We start from the raw sequence: 22252 nt of genomic DNA, 5'->3' as shown, positions 1-22252 counted from the left end.
CTGGCTATAGGTATATTCTTAAACCGTAAGGTTTTTTGCCCATTAGTGAATTTCTCTCCTTTTTAATCCGGGAGGTAAGACATGGTATCCTGTGCAAGTTTGCTGAAAATGGATTGATAATTTGCATGCTTACTGAGTTCAAAGGGATTTACTCCCATGCAATCATGCTTAGAATAGGTGAAACTGACCACAGGGGATGGGGAGGGGAGGAAGGGCAGAGGGGAGGAGGGGGACGGGAGTAGGCAGAAGGGGAAGGGGGGAGGAGGGCAGGTTTTATCATTTGCATGTTTATTGAGTTCATTGGAATTTACTCCCGAGCGACTTCCCGGAAGTGAGTGCCCAGCTGGTGATTGTCTCTGAGAGATCTCTGCCTCAGAGGAAGCTTTTTTCAGTTTAAAAGCCAGCCAAGAGGAAACTTTGACTGGCTTAAATGTTCTCCAAGGTATAGGTGAACGGATCAGATTTTCCACAGGACTTCGTTGAGCTGTCGGCTGCTGGAATTGATCAGGAATTCCCTGAGATAAGAAGGCATACCGATCGGCTGAAGACGGAGTCAGGACTTTCAACAAGCTGTACTGAAAAAAAGCGAAGCGTTTTTTTTCTTCCTAAAAACGTTCTTAACCAGCGAGCCTCCTTCTGTCTAAATCTTATCATTTGGCTTAAATTACTACAATAAAAGGGATTTGTTTACGAATCAGCAACTGAGAAATCTGGGTGAGACATACTTTTTCTCTTTTAAATATAATTAAGGAAGAAAGAAAATGTAAACAATTTATATATTTTTTTTACGACAAAAAGCTGGCCTGAATTTGGAGTTTTAAAGATTAAAAACGGATGAGAGGTAATTATTATTTGATGGAAATATATTTTGGACTATTTTTCTCCTTGGATTATTTCTTTTTGGACGAATCTGCTGTTCGTATATGTTACTAATCGCTTGGTGTTGTGAACCAGAATTGTTTTGCATTCCTGGACGTAGATAAGAACTGTGCTGGCCAGACTATAATAACAGGCCTGGAATATTAACTCTTTTGTTGGTGGAGGGAAAAAAAAATAGACTGCCTCTAGGTTTTGGAACAGTGGTTAATATCAGAAATTAAAGGCTTCTTTTGAGAATGACAACTAAAAAAGCAACTAAGGCCCAGGAGCGAAGAGGTTCAATTGACCCACAGGAAGGGGCTATACCCCCAGATATGTTTCAAAAAATAATGGAAGGGATTAGTGATCTAAAACAAGAAATGAAAACTGAATTGAAAGATATAAAAGACCATATTAAAACACAAGTGGATGAGATTAAAGGGACAATTGGGCAAATAATGGAGGATGTAAAAAATACTAAAGGTACAAATCTTGGAGAATAGAACAGATATACTAAATCTGGAATTAGAAAAAAAATTGGACTACATGGCTGTGATTGAATTGAGAAATAAAGAACATTGTTTGAGATTCCGTGCAATCCCTGAGGAAACAGGTGAAGACATCAGAGATAAAATTGTTAATGCTTTAGTAAAATTTCTGGATTTGAATGAAGATCAGATGAAATTTGAAATAGATAAAGTTTATAGAATTAATTCCAGATATGCAACAATGAAAAAAATTCCAAGAGATGTGCTTGTTCACTTCATAAAAAAGACGACCAGAGATATGGTATTACAACAACACTTCAACAATACCTTTAAAATTGATGGTAAGGAAATACTGGTGATGAAAGAAATTCCTATTAGACTTTTATGTAAGAGAAAAGAATATGCTTTCTTTACAGAAAAACTTAAGCAATGCAAAATTCAATTTAGATGGGATGTTCCAGAAGGAGTGATTTTTACATTCAGACAACAGAAATATCGATTGAATACTGTTCAAAAAGCAAGGGATTTCTTGAGAAAAGCTTCAAAAGACATGGAAGAAGATAAACTCAAAGATATGGATATAATTCCTGGGAAACAAAGTCAACAGGAACATGCAGAGGAGGGGAAGGAAGATGATGGATTAAAGGGAGCATCAGGTACATTTTAAAATACACGCTTAAAGATGGATTACAAATATCTAACTTGGAATATAAATGGAGCCAATACGGCGCAGAAGAGAAAGAAAGTGTTTCATTATTTGAAAAAATTAAAATTGGATATAATTTGTTTACAAGAAACTCATATTAAGAAGAAAGATTCCAAATATTTGATTTGTAAAAATTTGGGTGAAGAATTTATTTCGGCTGGATCAAAAAAAAAAATGGAGTTGTTCTTTACATTAACCCACAATTGCTTCCTAAATTGATATTACTGGATGATAGTGGTAGATTTGTGGGGGTTGAAATTACTTTACAGGGCATAAAAATTTTGATAGTGGGTATTTATGCCCCCAATGAAGATAAAACAAGGTTTTACACAGGACTTATGGAAAAATTGTCAGAGTTTTCATATGATCATTGGTGTGTCATGGGTGATTGGAATGGGGTAATTTCACCAAAAATTGATAGACTTTCTGAAAAAAATATTAAAGAGACACAGGGTAAATTACCGAAGATTTGCTTTGAACTGATGGAAAATTTAGAATTGGTGGATACCTGGAGATATATAAATGATAACGCAAAGGAATTTACTTATTTTTCAGAAATTACATAAAACATTCTCGAGGATTGATATGATTTGGATGTCTAAAAATCTAGTGAAAGATATTTTTAAAATGGATATATTACCAAAAACTTTTTCGGACCACAATCCTGTGATATTAACTTTAAAAAAAAAAATCTTGGATTTAGATGGAGACTAAATGAATCTTTATTACAGAATGACAAAGTAGTACAAGAATGTAAGAAAAAATTAAAAGAGTTTTTTGAATATAATTTACATAAAGGAACAAATGAAAATATTGTTTGGGATACAAGTAAGGCATTTATGAGGGGATATTTTATTAAATGTAACTCTGAATTAAAAAAAAGAAACAGAAAATGCAATTAATTTTGGAAGAAATAAAACAAAAAGAGGAAGAATTGAAAAAGAATCCAACTAAAGTTTCTATTGTAAATCAAATTAAAATGTTACAGAATCAAGTATCAATGCTGACAGAGAAATTGAAAGGAAACTAAATTTTGCTAAACAAAGGACTTTTGAATTTGCAAATAAACCATGGAAATGGTTAGCATATAAATTAAGAAAAGAACGTCAAAAAATATTATTTTAAAGATACAAGAAGGACATGAGATGCTGACAGATAATGTAAAAATCAAAAAGATTTTTCATCAATATTATTCATCACTGTACAAGTGTCAGGAAATCCCATCTGAAAAAATAGAAGAGTATATATCTAAACAGAATTTGCCTAAAATTACAGACTTTCAGAGACAAGCTATTAATGGCCCTATCACGTCAAGAGAGATATCTGAAGCTATAAACAAAATTAAATCAGGAAAGGCGCCAGGACCAGATGGGTTATCTGCAATGTACTATAAATGTTTGGAGGAAGAACTCTTGCTACCTTTACAGTATACAATGAATTCTATTTTGCAAGAGGGAAAGATACCGGATAGTTGGAAAAATGCTAACATAACATTAATACCTAAAGAGGAGCAAGATTTAACTAAAACAAAAAATTATCGGCCGATATCTCTATTGAATAATGACTATAAAATTTTTACAATGATCTTGGCAGAAAGAATGAAAATAATATTGCAACAATTTATCCAGGAAGATCAATCGGGGTTTTTACCTAAAAGACAATTATGTGACAACGTCAGGAATGTCTTGAATGTGTTGCAATATTTAGAACAACGAAATGATAAACAAGCAGCTTTGATTTTCTTAGATGCTGAGAAAGCATTTGATAATTTGAATTGGAAATTTATGTTTCAGGTTTTGGAGCAAATGGATTTTGGAGACAATTTTATAAAATGGATTAGATCGATTTATACATCTCAGAAGGCTCAGATAATTGTTAATGGAGATTTAACGGATTCATGTGAAATACAAAAGGGTACAAGACAGGGATGTCCATTATCTCCCCTTCTATTTATTCTGGTCTTAGAAGTGCTGCTTAGAGATATAAGGCAAGATAAAAGGATTTCGGGATTAAAGATAAAAAAAGAAGAATATAAACTGAGAGCATTTGCTGATGATTTGATAATTGTATTAGAAAACCCTTTGGAAGGAATTAATGTATTGATGGACAAATTAAAAGAATTTGGACCGTTAGCAGGATTTAAGATCAACAATCAAAAAACAAAGATGTTGGTGAAAAATTTAACTTTAAGGGAACAAAAAGAGTTAATGGACAAGACAGATTTTACAATAGAGAAAAAGTTGAAATATTTAGGTATCATTATGACAAATAAAAATTCAAAGTTGTTTCATGATAATTATGAAAAATTATGGACAGAGATTAAGAAAGATCTGCTAAGATGGGATAAACTACAATTGTCATTAATGGGTAGAATATCCGTGATAAAAATGAATGTATTACCGAGAATGATGTTTTTGTTTCAAACAATACCGGTAATATCCTCTGATTTACCTTTTAAACAATGGCAAAAAGATATCTCTAAATTTGTATGGCAAGGAAAAAAACCAAGAGTTAAATTTAAATTACTACAAGACGCCAAAGAAAGAGGAGGACTGGGATTACCAAATCTGAGACTTTATTTTGCTGCCTGCTGTTTAGTCTGGATAAAGGAATGGTTATTATTGAGGAATAAAAGATTATTGGATTTGGAGGGCCATAATCTGAAGTGGGGATGGCATGGATATCTATGGTATGACAAAGTAAAAGTAAATGACTTCCGGGAAGGGTGACTTAGCCTGTGCCTGCTTTTGAGACGGGCTCCTGCCTCAAAAGAAGCTTATTCAGATATATCAGTCAGTTTTTTCTTTTTTTTTTGACTGATTAAACTTCTCCCGGGTAGGGAGAAACGAAGAGATTAACCTCAAAGCCTATTTTTGTTGGGACGACCAGATCTCATTAATTTATGGGACGAGGTCCAGCCGACGAAGGTGGGACGGATTTTTAACAGCAAGCTCTATCTGATAAAGCGAACGTTCACCTTATCTTCTAAGAGAGAACGCACTAACAGGCAAGCACCCTTCTTTCTATATTTTTCTTTTACTTGACTTAAATTGTTGCTGTTTAAAAGAGATTTGCCAGATTGATCAGTTTTTGACATCTCACTGGGGAGCCATAACTTCTCTCTGCTACGCACTAATTAATAGCTTATCTCTGTTTTTGTTGCAAAAAGCTGTCCTGGATTTGCATTCTAAAGATATACACAGAAGAGGGATTTCTATTCCAGATTTTTATTTTGAAAAATATTATACTGTTTTGAGACTACTCTCTTTTTGGTCTATTTTATTTTGACGAATCTGTTTCTTGACGATTGCTATTAATTGTTTCGATCCTGGGAACTGCATTTTGTTTACTTAACTATTGGAGAGATAAGGCTGTCTGCTTTGTTTATACTGTGATGTCACCAAGTTTGGAGTATTAACCCAATTGTTGCTGAAATAAGAAGTGGTTTTCTTATATTTTTCTTTTAAAATGGCAATTAAGAAAGTGGCTGAAAATCTGGAAATAACTATGTTTCAGAAAATAATGGATGAGATTGAGATAATGAAAATTGAATTGAGTAAAATGAAGCAGGAGATTAAAGATATAAGGGTCCCTGTGAGAGAGGTGACCCTGGAAGGGGTCCCTGTGAGAGAGGAGACCCCGGAGATTGGAACAGGGGTCCCTGTGAGAGAGGTGACCCTGGAGACTGGAATAGGGGTCCCTGTGAGAGAGGAGATCCCGGAGATTGGAACCAACGTGGAACAGGAACAAGATTTGGAGTCTATGGACTTTAGAAATAAAATCTATTGTTTGGAACTCAATGTTATCTCTGAAGAAATGAATGAAGATTCTAGAGATAAAGTTATCAATGGCATGGATAATCTTCTGGACTGGAATGATGTGATGGAGCCCAATATAGAGAAAATCTATGGAATTAACTGCAGCCATGTGACAATGGAAAAACTTTTAAGAGATGACCCAGTGTATTTTGAAAAAAAGAACAGAGATATGATTTTACAGCAGTATTTCAGCAACCTATTCAGAATGGATGGCAAGAAAATATTTGGGATAGAGGTAATCCCCATCAGACTCTTACTATATGACTATGGCTTTGACAGCAAGATTATTATGGAATACTGATAATGGAAGATTGGATATTGAAATTACTGGACTTAACAAGACTACTGAAGATGGAAGATGGAAAATGGAACTAATAGAGATAATAGAACAATGGCTACTGAAATTATTGAACCTAACAGATTCTGATGTGATGGATTAATTGAAATGTTTATTTTGACTATGGTTATGACAATAAGATTATCATAATTAGTAATGAGATGGATTAATCGATATGCTTATCTGGAAAAAAAAATTGATAGATATATTTCTTAAAGAATTGAAACCTCTCTTTGACTTTTTGTGGAAAGAATAAAGTAATGTTTATGAGATTTGATGATTAAGTAAGATAACTACTGGAGGAAAGTGATTTTATAATATGACTTAAGAGACAGGATTGTTATATATTATAGACTTATAACTGATTTGATCTTTGACAAATGGGAAGTCAATATTTTACTCTTTATTTTTTATTTTTGTTTTTTTTTTTCTTTTTTTCTTTTTGTTTAACTATTTTTGATTTTGTTTTTTGTCTTTGAATGTTTTATGATTTTGTCTTGTATGTTTTATGAAAATCTGAATAAAAATTATTGAAAAAAAAAAAAAGACAAAGTAAAAGTAAATGTAGACTTTAATAATCATTTTATAAGACGTCCTCTGTTGAAAATATGGAATAGATATAAAAAAAGGTTCTATTCGAAAATACCATTATGTGTCTCAAGTCAAGAAGCGTTTTACAGAAGAGAAATGGCTGGAAAAGAGAAATGGTTAACTTATCAAGAACTATTAGAAAATGTACATGGAGAATATATAATGAAAGAGAGAGAACAACTGATAAAGGAAGGATATAGTTCTCAATGGTTTGCCTATTTACAATTGTTAGAAAGATATAAAATGGATAAGAAAATGTATGGGTTTGAAATAAGTAAATCTGATTTTGAAATAGGTTTGTGTACAAATGATGAAAATATAATTGCGAAAATGTATAAACTCTTACTGAAAATGGATATGGAAGAAGAACAAGTAAAAGAGTGTATGGAAAATGGGCAAAAATTTTGGTTATAATATACAAATGGATCAATGGGAAAATATGTGGAAAAAAGGCTTGAGATTTACATTATGCTATAATCTTAAAGAAAATTTCTATAAAATGATGTACCGTTGGTACATGACTCCAGAAAAATTGTCAAAAATGTATAGTAATGTTTCTAATGTTTGTTGGAAATGTAAACAACAAGAAGGATCATTTTATCATATGTGGTGGCTGTGTAAACAGGCAAAATCATTTTGGGCACAGATAGGTAGGATGATGCAAAAAATTCTAAAGATAAATATTCAGTCAAAACCAGAATTTTTTTTATTGGGTTTTATGGATAAACAAATAGAAAAGAAATATGGAAGAATAATATTATATATGATTACGGCAGCAAGATTATTATATGCACAAAAGTGGAAAATGGAATCAACACCAACAACGGAAGAATGGCTATTGAAATTAATGGACTTAGTAGAGATGGATAAATTGACATGTCTACTTAGAGAAAAATCGACAGACACATTTCTTAAGGAATGGAAGCCTCTCTTAGACTTTTTGTTGAAAGATCAAAATAAAATGATGATATTGGGATTTGACTATTAACTAAGATAGCCTATGGAGAAAAGTGATCCTGTATGTATATATTAAGGGACAGGTTTGATGTATATTATATACTTATAGCTGATCTGCAACAAATCGGAAGTCAACTATTTTATTTTTATTTTTTTTGTTGTATTGTTATGTTTTTTTACTTTGTTTTGTTTGTCTTTTGAAAAATTTGAATAAAAATTATTTTAAAAAAAAGGAATTTACTCCTGTGCAATCATGATTAGGATAGGTGAAACTGACCTGGGGGAGGGAGGAGGAGGAGAACAGGAAGGGGAGGAGGAAAGGGGAAGAGATTAGGTGGGTGGGCACTGAGCAGAGGGGAAGCCCCTTTCCTTTCCAAAAGGAAAAGATTGTGAACAGTATCATTCTTTTTCAGGATTTCCCCCACATTTTTATTCTACAGCAGGCACATGTAGTCTCCTACCCAAATAAAAACCAAGGCTGTCCCGGGCCACATCCACACCAGATCTTTATTCCACTTTAGACACTCATGGCTTCTCCCAAAAAATCCTGGCAAGTGAAGGGTGCTGAGAGTTGCTAGGAGATGTCCTCTTCCCCTCACAGACCTTCAATCAGAATGGCTGACTGTTAAACCAGTCTGGCCACTGGAGCTCTGTCGAGCATGCTTATCAAATTTGCAGATACAAAATTGGGGGCATAGCTAATACCGAAGCAAAATTCAAAGGGACCTTGATAGGCTGGAGTATTGGGCTGAAAACAACAGAATGAAATTCAACAGGGATAAATGCAAAGTTCTACACTTAGGAAAAAGAAACCAAATGCAGTTATAAGATGGGGGATACTTGGCTCAGCAATACGACATGTGAGAAGGATCTTGGAATTGTCGTTGATCACAAGCTGAATATGAGCCAACAGTGTGATGTGGCTGCAAAAAAGGCAAATGCTATATTAGGCTGCATAAACAGAAGTACAGTTTCCAAATTGCGTGAAGTATTAGTTCCCCTCTATTCAGCACTGGTTAGGCCTCATCTTGAGTACTGTGTCCAGTTCTGGTCTCTGCACTTCAAGAAGGATGCAGACAGACTGGAACAGGTTCAGAGGAGGGCAACAAGGATGATCAGGGGACTGGAAACAAAGCCCTATGAGGAGAGACTGAAAGAACTGGGCACCTTTAGCCTGGAGAAGAAAAGACTGAGGGGAGATATGATAGCACTCTTCAAGTACATGAAAAGTTGTCACAGAGGAGGGCCGGGATCTCTTCTCCATCATCCCAGAGTGCAGGACATGGAATAATGGGCTCAAGTTGCAGGAAGCCAGATTTTGACTGGACATCAGGAAAAACTTCCTAACTGTTAGAGCCATACGACAATGGAACCGATTACCTAGAGAGGTAGTGGGCTCTCCAACACTGGAGGCATTCAAGAGGCAGCTGGACAGCCATCTGTTGGGAATGCTTTGATTTGGATTCCTGCATTGAGCAGGGGGTTGGACTTGATGGCCTTATAGGCCTCTTCCAAATGTACTATTCTATGATTCTATGAATAGCCATACATTCGAAAGACAGACTTCTCTGCCATTACATCTTCAAGCTCAGAAAAGCTTTGTTGAATTTCTGCCTTTATGCATTTCATTGTGCATGTATTTCTGCTAAAGACACAGGAGCTCTGAGAGAAAAAGCAAACATAACTCAGGAAGTGATAATACCTCAGGAAGTTAGAAATTGCCCAATATATTCTAATAGCATACTGTGTTTTATTTCCCCTGTATGTCTTTAACTTGGTGCTTACATCAAACCCACGGTTATACCAAAATAGAGAGGTAAGGGCCATGGCTCAGTGGAACACATATTTTCCATGCATAAAGTCCAAGGTTCAGTGCCTAGCATCTCCAATTAAAATGTTCTTAGACATGTTGGGTGGGTCCTTTTCTTTGGAGCGCAGTTGCCAATCAGAATGGACAGTATTGAGATGTAGCCAATGCAGTGTCTTCCAGATGTTGCTGGTATCATCCCTGACTATCGGCCATGTTAAGTGAGGCTGATGGGAGTTGTAACCCACCAACCATCCTGAGAGCACTACATTACCTACCCCTAGGCTAGATAGATCAACATGTTGACCTAGATCACTTTGTAGATCCATCACTTTTGCACATACTAACCAGGGCTGTGGAGTCAGTACGCCAAACCTTTGACTCCAACTCCGACTCCTCTATTTTCCCACTGTCCGACTCCAACTCCGACTCCACAGCCCTGATACTAACAGTTAAAATCTCGGCCTGCCCTTGCAAAAGACTCGGAAACTTCAATTGGCCCAAAACGCAACAGCAAGATTACTGTCTGGGACTCCCTTTAGAACTCATATAACCACTGTTTTAAAATAGCTGTCTGTTTCCGGGCCCAATTCAAAGTGCTCACATTAGTGTTTAAAGCCCTAAATGCCTTAGATCCCAAATATATGAAAGACCACCTCCTTCTCTCTTGGGTATTAAGAATGGCAGAGGGGGCTCTTTTCTTAGTTCTGTCACCCTCAGAAGCTCTGGGTGGTGGTGGCCCAAGAGAGGACATTCTCTGTGGCAGCCTCAAAGTTGTGCAACTCCCTCCCACTGGCAACTTCACTATATAGTTTTTGGCAAATGCTGAAGACGCCTCTTTACCCTGGTCTTTGACACCTAAGATGCGTATTTTTAAGACCCCACCCTGTTTTTTGTGATGCGATTTTAGGTCGCTTTTAACTGTTTTTAATGATGTATTTTTAAACTGTTGTGACCACCCTTGGACTTTTGGGTGAAGGGCGGGTAATACATTTAAATACTAATATTATTATTTATTTTTATTATTTAATTAAGCTTATATACCGCCCGACTAGCAACAGCTCTCTGGGCGGTGAACATTAAAAATACAATAAAATAACACAATACAGTATATCACAATACAAAACTGTACAAAAATCTGTACAGTCTAAAATCAAAATATAATAATTTAGAATTAACAGGAATTAAAATGCCTCAGAGAAGAGAAAGGTTTTAACCTGGCGCCGAAAAGATGATAGTGTCGGTGCCAGGCGCACCTCCTCGGGGAGACCATTCCATAGTCCGGGGGCCACCACTGAGAAGGCCCTAGATCTTGTCACCACTCTCCGGGTTTCCCTATGAGTCGGAACCCGGAGGAGGGCCTTCGTAGTAGACCGTAGTGTACGGGCCAGTTCATATCGGGAGAGGCGTTCCGACAGATATCGTGGTCCCGCGCCGTATAATAGTAAAGAATGTGAGGAGCACATTGCTAAGAACAAAGACCACCAACAAAAATTCTTTAAATACATTCAGAGCAGGAGACTGGCTGGATTCTTGGATGACAAAGGAGTCAAAGGTGTGCAAGAGCAGGATAAGGAGGCTAAAAAGAAGATGAATGAATTCTTTGCATCTGTCTTCACAGCGGAAGATATAGGGCAGACCCCTGTGCCTGAACTAACATTTTAAACATTTTAGTTATTTATTTTTACATAATCCAACAAAATTCCACAATGACTAGAGCTCCCATTCCCCCTATCCTTCCGCTCCCCAATAATCAATGCAAAGAGAGAGAAAAGGAAACAGCTCTCTAGGGCAGAAGCCTCATTATACATCAGTATTTCAAAAGAAAAAGAATTAACTACAATCCATAAGCACCTGAAGTGAGCTAGAAGTTGTCTGCTACTGCCAGCCACCATAAAGGTTGTAAATGTCCACAAGTCCGCCATACAGTTGTTTTGCCTTTTTTCCTATTAGATAACCTTAATTTGGAGGTCAGCTTTTCAAGAGGCGCAATCTCCTGCACCTGCCGATGCTAGAGGGAAGCCTGCAGAGTCCTTCCAGAAGTGTGCTATCAATTATCAGGCTGCAACCAGCATATCACATCAATTTTTCATATAAAACATCTCTATTTTCCTCCAAGAGTAGATTCAATAAAGCAAGCTCTGGCATCAGTTTTATTTCTTGCCCTGTAATCTTTCTGACCTTTCCTCTTACCTGAGTCCAGAAACTCGCCACTTTCTGACATTCCCACCACATATGCTTATACCCTCCAGTCAACCCACACTCTCACCAACATGCCAAAGAGGATATTTGGGTAATATGTGGCAATCACCTCCAAGCGGGTCTCTCCAGTAATTTCTGTACTAGAGTTCTCTGATCCCTTCTTGATACGCTCCCTGATGAACTCAGATGCAAGCAAAGCAGGATTAAGCCTCCATGCCAGGAGAGACTGCTTAGGGGATGACTAAAAGAATAGGCTCACCGGAGCATGATCCGTAACCCAATTACCCCAATATCCATGGACTTTATATTAGTCAGCAATGAATCAGTGACTATGAGGGTGTCCAATCTAGAGAAAGTACTATATGGTCTACTCTAGAGTAAAATGTGCAACTATAATCCCTGGGGTACGGTTCTGCCCAGACTTCATTAATCCCTTCCCAAAAATTCAAAAAACAATTTTTACCTACAGCCTCTGGCAAGCCAATTTGCCCTCCTCCATGCCACCTTTCACCCCTTGCTGCCTCAGATCACCTTACTTCCCCTGTAGTAACATTCCCTCCCTGCAATTCAAATTAGTGTCCCCTCCCATTATCAGATCAGCCTTTATGAGTTTACACAGTTTCCCCTTAGACTGTAAAAAATTTAGCCTTCATTAGGAGGGTAGAACTTACCAAAGGTAACCAACTGTGTTCCATTCTACTTCTCAGTGGTAGAAAACAGTCCCTTAAACAAAATTGCCACTTCTTTTGCCTTACTAATGCCTTTTGACATGTATTTATATTTCCACTGATAACCCATCCGACAGCTTAGCATTATGTGTCTCTTGCAACATAAGCATCATTGGCTGCAAGTCTCTAACCAATCTGTAAAGCCTGATCCTTTTAAGAAGTGTGCCCAGTCCCTTAAGATTTAATGTGGTGACTTTTTCCTGCGTAGCTCCCTTCCCTTGGCCACCCTGAGTACCATTGCTTCTATCTGCTCCAGAACATCTATGTTCTTTCCCCATACTCCTACCTCTCCCCACTAACCCAACCTCCCTACAGCCACGCCATCCATTCGTCTCCCCCGGCACACCCCCAGCACCGGGGTCCAGCTATCCTTGTGGATCCTTGCTTGCAATGCCAAAGCGTGAAGCATTTTCCCCAACTCCATACTTGCAGTACCAATCTCGCAATCAGCTATTGCTATTTGGGGCAGACTGAACATGCAATTTATGTTTATGTTGTAAACAGAGCCACCAGTTTATTACTGCATAAGGCAGTCAAGTAAGGCAGAAATCTCTTCCTACACTGTTTCAACCAAATCTCAAACAGAATACTCTTCAAAAGAAAAACAAACCAGCAACCTACAAACGCCTCCTGCCCTGTTATGTCCCCAGTACCAACATCAGAGTCCCTTCTTAACGTCCACTCAATCCAAAGCCACCTTCCTTGCAACACACAACGTGATCTACCTCCTTTGGTTCAGCAGGTCTCTCAGATTACAAGATGGCTCAAAGTTGCTCCTGCAATCATCCTGCCCCAACCCAAGCGCCTTCAGCTTGTTCTTCCACACAACTTTCCAATCAGCATCTCTACCGGCAGAGTCCTTGTCTTCCCCTTCGCCTCCATCTGCTCTATTTCCCAAGTCTGGCAGCTCTATGTGCATATCTTCAGAATGTTCAAAGGCCCTTTCCTTGTTGCTGAATGAACTGTTCCCTTATAAGGGACAACTGAGCGAAAGGGGAAGCCCAAGTAGTATTTCAACCCTGCCTCTTGAAGGTTTAGGGTATAGGGCCATAGCTTCCACCTCTACTGTAAAGTTTCAGGTGCTAAATCTTGCAACACCTGAATAACTGTATCATTATATTTGACCTCCCTCAGATCTTTCAAACATTTCAGCAATGTTTCTTTGTATACTTTGCAAAACAAAATCACATCTCTTGAGCCATCTTTCATCCTCGGGCTGAGCACCTGATGTGCTCAGTCAAAATCATCGTCTTCCAGTGTGAACGCTGGCAGGAGTGAGGTCAGCCATTAAACCAAGAACCTCTTAATATTGTCTTGTTCATCCTCCTCATCCAGACCATGAGAGTGAAGATTAGATCTATGGTTCCCTATTCTGTAAATCCTCCAGTTGTAATTTAATGCCCTGTGTGCCTTTGATAAGTTCTTCGTCTCTTCCTCTGGTGTGCTGATGTTCATCCGTGGAGTCAAGGTGCGTTTTGAATCCCCCCAGCTTCTCCTCTAACATGGTGGTTCCAGCTGGCCATCAAGGCTGCCTTAAAAAACTGAAATTGTTTAGAGATTTCTTCTCTCACTACAGGATCCATTAGGACTGCAGTGTTTGATTTGTTGGGAGGAGGCGCCATATTGGTCTCTGTTCCCACCGAACTCTGAGTCAGGTCTCAAGTCTGTCCGTTGTTCCGTGGCTCTGAAGTAGTGAGTCAAATCAGAGTTTTTACTGAGTTGAGTTCCTGGTGTCGATCCCCATCAGGGATGGCAGGAAGAGAGTCTAGGTCTAAGGATTTTCTGTCAGTCAACAGGCAAAACATTCAAAAAATCAAGGGAGCTCTCTTCCTACACAGACATACTGCAAGTGTTCTGGCTGTGTCCCTGCCTGAACTAACATTTGCTGGAAGGAACTGAGGCAAATAACAATGAAGAGAGATGACGTTCAAGGCCTGATATACAAAGAAACCTGACAAATCACGGGGTCCAGATAGTATCCACCCAAGAGTTCTCAAAGAACTCAAATGTGAAATTGCCGAATTTCTAGAGGAAAAAAGTAACTTGTCCCTAAGATCCAGCTCCGTATCTGAGGACTGGAAAGTGGCCATCGTAACACCAATTTTTAAAAAGGGATGGGGGGAATCCTGAAAATTACAGACTGGTTAGCTTAACATCTGTAAAACTGATGGAAAGCATTGTTAGATAAAATAACCAAGCATACAAAAGAAGAAGTGTTGCTGAAGTAAACTGGAATGGCTTCTGCAAGGATAAGTTCTGTCTCACTGACCTATCTGAGTTCTTTGAGAGTGTCAGCAAGCATAGAACAGTGACACAGTTGACACAGCGTACTTGGACTTTCAAAAAATTTTCAACAAAATATCTCACCAGAGACTACCAAGTAAGCTTAGCAGTCATAGGGTAAGTGGATCAGACACAGGAAGCAGAGAGCAGGAATAAATGGACAGTTCTCCAATGGAGGACTAGAGAAAGTGGAGTCCCCCCAAGGATCAGTATTGGGACCTGTGCTTTTTAACTTGTTCATAAACAATCTAGAGTTAGGGTGAGGTAGCCAAGTTTGCTGATGATACTGAACTGTTTAGGATGATTAAAACAAAAAGGGATTGTGAAGAACTTAAACTGAGTGAATGGACAGTAAAATGGCAATTGCAATCAAATGTAAACAGATAAAGTGATGAATGTTGGAGCAAAAACTCTTAATTTCACATATACACTCGTGGAATCTGAACTGGTGGTGACTGGCCAGGAATGAGATCTTGGGATAGTTGTGGATAGCTCAATGAATATGCCAACCCAGTGCATAGCAGCTGTGAAAAAGGCAAACTCCATGCTAGGGATCATTGGGAAAGATACTGAAAATAAAACTCCCATTATACAAGTCTATGGTGCAATCACATTTGGAATACTGTGGATGCTGGATTAGATGGGCCATTTCTCTCCCCCTCATAGCACTAGAACTTGTGGACATCCAATGAACCCGAACACTGGAAGATTCAGTACAGACAAAAGGAAGTATTTCTTCACACAATGCATAATTAAACTATGGAATTTGCTCCCACCGGAGGCAGCGATGGCCACCAACTTGGATGGCTTTAAAAGAAGATTAGACAAATATGTGGAGGATAAGGCTATCAAAGGAGACTAGCTGTCATGGCCCCGTCAGAGGAATCCTCAGATGAGGACGACTCAGGAGTAACAGCAGCAGACCCAGGAGCAGCAGGAGACACGGAGGAGCCTCCTGAGAATCCAGCTCCTTCTGCCCCTCAGCTGCAGAGCACCCCAGGGACAGCAGAGGCCCTGCAGCCAGACACAGACAGTGAACAGGATACTCCCCCCTCACCTGCAGAACGTAGACAGCAGAAGGTCAGGCAGAAGAGAGGCAGGCCTGTCTCCTTAAGGCCCAAACGCTGAGGGCTCACACCTGCTGTCCATCCTGCTCTTTATAAGGCACACCTTGGCTGCAGCTTGTTGCTGACTGCAACGTTAGGCGTGGCTTTGTGTATTCCCAGTTTCCCTGCAGCATCTCTTTGACTGACCTCCTTGGCAATTGATCCCGGACCTCCACTGACCTCGCTTCTGGACTTCTGACTCGGCAAGTACGCTTCGGATAGGCCTGGCAGATTTACAACCTGACTGCTGGCTAAGGACTTTCCTTCCCTGCCAAAGACCCAGGAATTTCCAGCCCCCCCGACACTGCTGATGCAGTGTAGAGCTGACACTAGCCATGACAGCTATGCTCTGCCTCCACAGTTGGAAGCAGTATGCTTCTGAATACCAGTTGCTGGAAACCATAAGAGGGGAGAGTGCTCTTGTGCTCAGGTCCTGCTTACGAGCTTCCCAGAAGGCGTCTGGTTGGCCACTGTTACAATAGGATGATGCACTAGATGGGCCATTGGCCTGATCCAGCAGGATGTTCTCAATAAACAGGACTGCTTTGCACTTGTTATCTGGTGCTATGCATGTTATCTTAAGCAAGAAAGATTTACAGTCCTTCCTCTCAAAAACCTTTGGGGCATGCCACTTATGTGACAAGGCCTTAAAAAATGGTATATCATCCTTCACAGTTGAACTGCTCAGAATCATGTCACATTGTTTACAAGGTAGGCCACATGCCTTTGCAAACGGCAAAATCAGCAGCTGATTCAGACAGTTCATGCTGTAGTGTGTGCTCATGCAGAATGATCAGAAAACACATACAAGAAAATTATGTAGGTAAAAGTAGATGTTCTTCTGCAAATTTGCCAAAATTTGAATTGTTAAACGTAGAAAGACAGAAGCTCCTTGTCCTCAGAGAATACCCTAAACAAGCTACTTACCATTCATGGCTGTAGGAATATCAGCCATTAAGGTCCTGAATGTTCCTTCCTAGCTCTTAGCCATCTGAAACATAACATTGTACCATTAATAATACAAGGTCAGAATATTGTTCAGCTCCTGCAAAGCAAAGAGCTCACATGTCCAACAAAAAAATGATACAGCATTTCAGAACTCTACTAAATGCTGAATTAACATGGAGGTGTGTGATGCAGTCTTCAAACTGGCAATCTGTTCTTAAAAAGAAAATGGCACTAATTGGGATTAGTATAGGCTGGAACAAGAAAAAGTAGACATCAAGACATAAACTGAGTAACTTAGAGCAAGCATTAATATTACATACTATGGTATTTCTTCTCAAGGCTTATCTCTGACTTAATGAGTCAGTTAAGTCTCTAAATGAAAATCTATACAGATCGTATTTAGAAGGTGGGAGAGAGAAAAAAGAACAGGGATCGGGACATGAGGAAAAAAGAATTGGATAAGAAAAGGATATGACTCTACAGCAAGTGAGGACAGGAATCTAGCAGTGAAACAGGCAGGAAAATTACAATACTTATCTAGAAGCACCCTGGACTTACAACTACAAATGGAAAAGATGAACATCAGGCACAAAATGAGTATAAAAATTTGCAGACTGGAGGAACTTCCCAAGTGGATACAGTTGATCCATTTCTAATGAAATGGTTCTCATAGATTAAATTAATGAAAGGCTTCCTGGTGGCTGATATCGACAATGCTTTTCAATGAGAGACGTTCAGCATAATAAACATCCCAGGGACATCGTTGTTTGATTTTTGCACCTTGCAACTAAGGAAACCATCTAAAAGCACCTCTGGAATATTGATAAACTTGAATGGAAAGGGGAAAGTATGACTTTCCAAGACTTGAGTCCGAATACATCGCAGTGTCGGAAGAACTTTAAGCAATATATGGAAAAGCTAATGGGCAACAGTGGATGGTGGTCTGCATCTGCTGCAATCCACAGGGAAGTCAGAAACATACTATATTTGCTCAATTTGGGAATGGTGGAATTTTCCATTAGCTTTACCTCTGGTGACGAAGTCTCTGATGGCATTAGTAGCAGAGAATGGCCGGAATCATGGAGACCTCATAAAGCTACAAATAAACTATGTTTTAAGTGCACTGAAATCTTCTAGCCCTCCAATTCCCAGCGACATTTATCCATTTCAACTTCTCCGGTTCGTCTGCGCATAGGATAACCTCTTCAACAGCATGGCATATTGCACACTTCCTTGATTGAAGATGTGTCTTGGCATGTTCAATGCTTTCATCAATGTTTTGGGGCAGGAGAGGATGACTAAGATGATCTCTTGCTACGAGTCCTGCTAATTTCTTGATTGCCTGTGCAATGGGTCTTCAGACCATGGGTATGAGTACCATAAAAGGATGGGGCAAACTGTTTGTCCTATGTTCTGTTAATCTTAATTTTAGCATGTTTTTAAATTGTTTGTTTAAAAAAGTATTTTAAATTTGTGTATTTGTTTTTAATGTTTTTAATTGTAAACTGCCTAGAGAGCTTTGGCTATGGGAAAGTATACAAATGTAATAAATAATAATAATAATAATAATAACAACAACAATAATAATCTGTTCTGGTTGTTTTCTCATTTGGAACTTGCGGTCCCTTGCTATCATTGGGTCAAATACTATGGGTGAGGGTAATCCAGAACTGTTGACATTGCATGAGGCATGGTTATGAAATGAGGGAAAGTTCTCAGGGCTGCTAGATCTGAGCAGCCTGACACCGTCTTCTTGCAAGAGGCACACCACAAGCAGTACACAAATTGTATACTTAAACCCTGAGGTTTTCATTTGCAATTCACTTCTCCTGGATCTTCAAAGTCTGGGGGGTGGCTTAATTCTGGGATGTGGTTGCCAGCTGCAACAATATGGGATGCTATGAAAGCTGTTGTGAAGGGAATATGCATAAGTGAAGTAGCTGGCATAAAATATTGGCAGAGGTTGGAGAGGGACAAACTGTCAAAGGATATTTGAGTCTTGGAAACTAGGCATAAAGAAGTGGGAAGTCCTAAATAATATCCGGAGTTGCTTAAAACGAGTTCCAGTTTTGGAAGGATGGCAGGATATAAATAAAGATAATAAATAAATAAAAATAAAAAGCAAGAAGAACTAGAGGAATTGGACTGAAATTTTCAGCCCAACTGTCTTACTTGAATCAGCAATATTACAAGTTTGGAAACAAACATTCAAAACTATTGGCAAAAGAGATAAAGAAAAAACAGCTTAACGGGAGGTTGGAGGTGGTCTATGACAAGCAGGGGAAGCTGTGTTACGAAGTGCAAAAACTTAGTAAAGTGTTTGCAGAATTCTATTCCAGTTTATACTTCTCTGAAGTGTCTGCCCGAGCTAATATTAAGGTCTATCTTCAAATGATTTCTCTTACAGAGGCTCACAGAGACAGATTGTGCACAAAGGTAACAAGCAAACAAACTCAAACACAACAAAGCTCCAGGGCTCAATGGCTTTACTGGTAACTTTTATAATGACTTACACATTCCATACTTGGTGGAGGTCTCTAATGATGCTTTGCGTGGGGAAGGTATGTCGCAATCCTGACATCCGTTGACCATAATCTTTCTACCCAAACTTGGTAAATAGCTCACTGAGATGGATTCATATCACCCCACTAACTTGCTTAATTAGAATGAGAAGCATTTCACCTCAAACTTTGCACAAAGGTACAACTCTTTCCTGACTTGATATATAGCCAGGACATCAGATTGCAGACCTCACCTGGATCTTCTGAATGCTATCTAACATTGTAGAAGCACTCGGTGCCCTTTGGCTCTCTTCTCCCTTGATGCTTATAAAGCCTTCAACAGGCTTGATTGGGGTTTTATTAGCAGTTTTGGCCAGTTTTGGAGGAACCAGCCACACATATAAAGTCAGAGCACCCTAGTGAGGGAGCCTGCTCCACGAGCTAGAAGGAGCGCCAGCTGACGAAGCGTCAAGGCGAGTTAACCAGCAGAGCGAGAAGAGGGTAAGTAGCACCCATTTATTCCATTATTTAATTGAATTAAAACAGCTCAGAGCAATAAGTAATAAGGGCAGCCTAAGGTCACCCTGAGCTAGGAGCCAAATCCTGAAAGAACCTATATCTTAGGAGACAGATCCTAGGAGAAGGAAGCTTATAGAAAGCTAGTGTTCAACACCACCCTAGCAGGAAAGCTTCAGGGGACACTGTAAACAAGGCTAAATTCCAGTCGGAGAGAAAGGGAAAAAGGAAACTCCACTGATACATACAGGGAGAGAGTCAGCTCAGTCCTTGCTAAAAAGGGCAGCTTTAGCCTTCCTGAAACACAACCACAAGCTCTGTTTCCCTAGGTTAAAGAAAGGTCAGGCTGTTCTAGGTGGGAAAACAACAAACAAAAAAGACTTGCCTGGAAGTCGCAGCCCCTTGCTTAGATTAAAAGCAGCCAAAAGCTTAAACAGCCCCGCCCCTCGCTCAGGAAGGAAGCCTGCCTTCCTGCCTTCAAAGGAAGGAAGCCTGAGATAATCCTAAAGAGTTAAGCCCCAGCTGATAGTTGAGCCATCAGCCTCAAGTAACACATCATTGGCTGGCAGCAGTAGCTGGGAGGAACCAGCCACACATATAAAGTCAGAGCACCCTAGCGAGGGAGCCAGCTCCACGAGCTAGAGGGAGCACCAGCTGACGAAGCGTCAAGCACCCAGCTGACGAAGCGTCAAGGCGAGTTAAGCAGCCGGGCGAGGAGGCCAGGGCCACCCACTCTGCCCGTCTGTTCCGTAATCTCAACTACACCGCAGTCTCCAACCCATCGACATAATAAACCTTAAACAAAACTATGCAGGTAAGAAGCCAGCAGGGGTGTGGGGGCTTTCCAGTGTTTTGCACCGCATGCAGCATGTATGACTATCTGCCTGTTGGACAGAAGTCGTGGGTGCGCTCTTGGTGCAATGAGCTCCTGGCTCTCCGGGAATGACTTCATTTCCTTGAGGCCAAGGTGGTGGACCTGGAAAAGCTGAGAGAGGCAGAGAGGTGTGTGGAGGAGGCCTTCAGGGACGTTATAGCTGTGTCCCACTCCAACGATGATAGCTCTCCTGCTATCATGGAGAACGATGGTCTCGGGGAAGGAGAGCATCCAGCTGAGGAAGAGGGAAACGATCCCTTAGAAGGGACCCATTCCTTGGGGGATGAGCAGCTATCCTCTCGTGCCGAGGATATATCTCCAGGGGGTGGAGGGATCCTCTTAGTGGGTGATTTGATTATTAGGAACATAGACAGTGGGGTGTGTGATGGGCGTGTAGACCGCAAGGTGTTTTGCCTGCCTGGTGCGAAGGTTGCGGATATCACCCGTCGTTTAGAGAGTTTGGTAGACAGTGCTGGGAAGGAGTCAGTGGTCGTGATGCACGTTGGCACCAACGACATGGGGAAATGCAGCCGTGAGGTCCTGGAAGCAAAATTTAGGTTGCTAGGTAGGATGCTGAAAGCCAGGACCTCTAAGGTGGCTTTCTCTGAAATGCTACCGGTTCCACGCGCAGGACCAGGCAGACAGGCCCAGCTTTGCAGTCTCAATGCATGGATGAGACGATGGTGTCGGGTGGAAGGGTTTGGATTTGTTAGGCACTGGGGAACTTTTTGGGACAAGCCGGGCCTGTACAAAAGGGACGGGCTCCACTTGAACGAGAATGGAACCAGACTGCTGGCACTTAACATTAAAAAGGTAGCAGAGCAGCTTTTAAACTGACTGAGGGGGGAAACCCGACAGGAGCGGAGGAAGGTCCGGTTCGGAATAAACCTCCCCCCTGGGATAAAAACCAAAGAAATGATGAAATTTTAAAAGGGGTAGGCCTAGAAGTAGGCATTGTGAGAGCAGGGGCACAGGATATAAATTCAGAAGAGCAAAATTACCACAGGCCTAACCACAAGTGCCAAAGACACTTGAAGAGAGACACTGTTTACAAGTGCCTGTATGCCAATGCTAGGAGCCTCCGAACCAAGATGGGAAAACTGGAGTGCTTGCTCTTAGAGGAGAGCATTGATATAGTGAGCATAACGGAGACCTGGTGGAATGGAGAAAACCAGTGGGATACGGTTATCCCTGGATATAAACTATATCGGAAGGACAGGGAAGGACGTATTGGTGGCGGAGTCGCTCTATACGTGAAAGAAGGCATTGAATCCAGCAAGCTCGAAACCCCAAAAGAGGCAGACTCCTCCACAGAATCGTTGTGGGTGGTGATACCGTGCCCCAGGAGGGACTTAATACTGGGAACGATCTATCGTCCCCCTGATCAAAATGCTCAGGGAGACCTTGAGATGTGATATGAAATTGAGGAAGCATCCAAACTAGGAAATGTGGTAGTAATGGGTGACTTCAACTACCCGGACATAGACTGGCCGCATATGTGTTCCAGTCATGACAAAGAAGCAAAGTTTCTA

The 22252-nt window shown here is 40.1% G+C and overlaps 1 protein-coding gene across 8 annotated transcripts in view; it reads right to left on the bottom strand.

The window, feature by feature from the left end:
• Positions 1–22252, bottom strand: part of ITSN2 (intersectin 2) — a 226842-nt gene that overhangs the window by 183898 nt on the left and 20692 nt on the right. The window contains exon 2 of one of the 8 annotated variants that reach the window (XM_061607531.1): positions 16809–16872. The exons of the other annotated variants lie outside the window; for them this stretch is intronic. Within the exon in view, the coding sequence (XP_061463515.1) occupies positions 16809–16836 (28 nt within the window). The 5' untranslated portion in view covers positions 16837–16872. The remainder of the gene's footprint in view (positions 1–16808; positions 16873–22252) is intronic. 8 annotated transcript variants of the gene reach the window in all.

Source organism: Rhineura floridana, chromosome 2 (genome assembly GCF_030035675.1).
Source record: "Rhineura floridana isolate rRhiFlo1 chromosome 2, rRhiFlo1.hap2, whole genome shotgun sequence".
Lineage (NCBI taxonomy): Eukaryota > Metazoa > Chordata > Lepidosauria > Squamata > Rhineuridae > Rhineura > Rhineura floridana.
The sequence above is the reverse complement of the archived record's forward strand: the minus strand, read 5'-3'. Positions and strand labels throughout refer to the sequence as shown.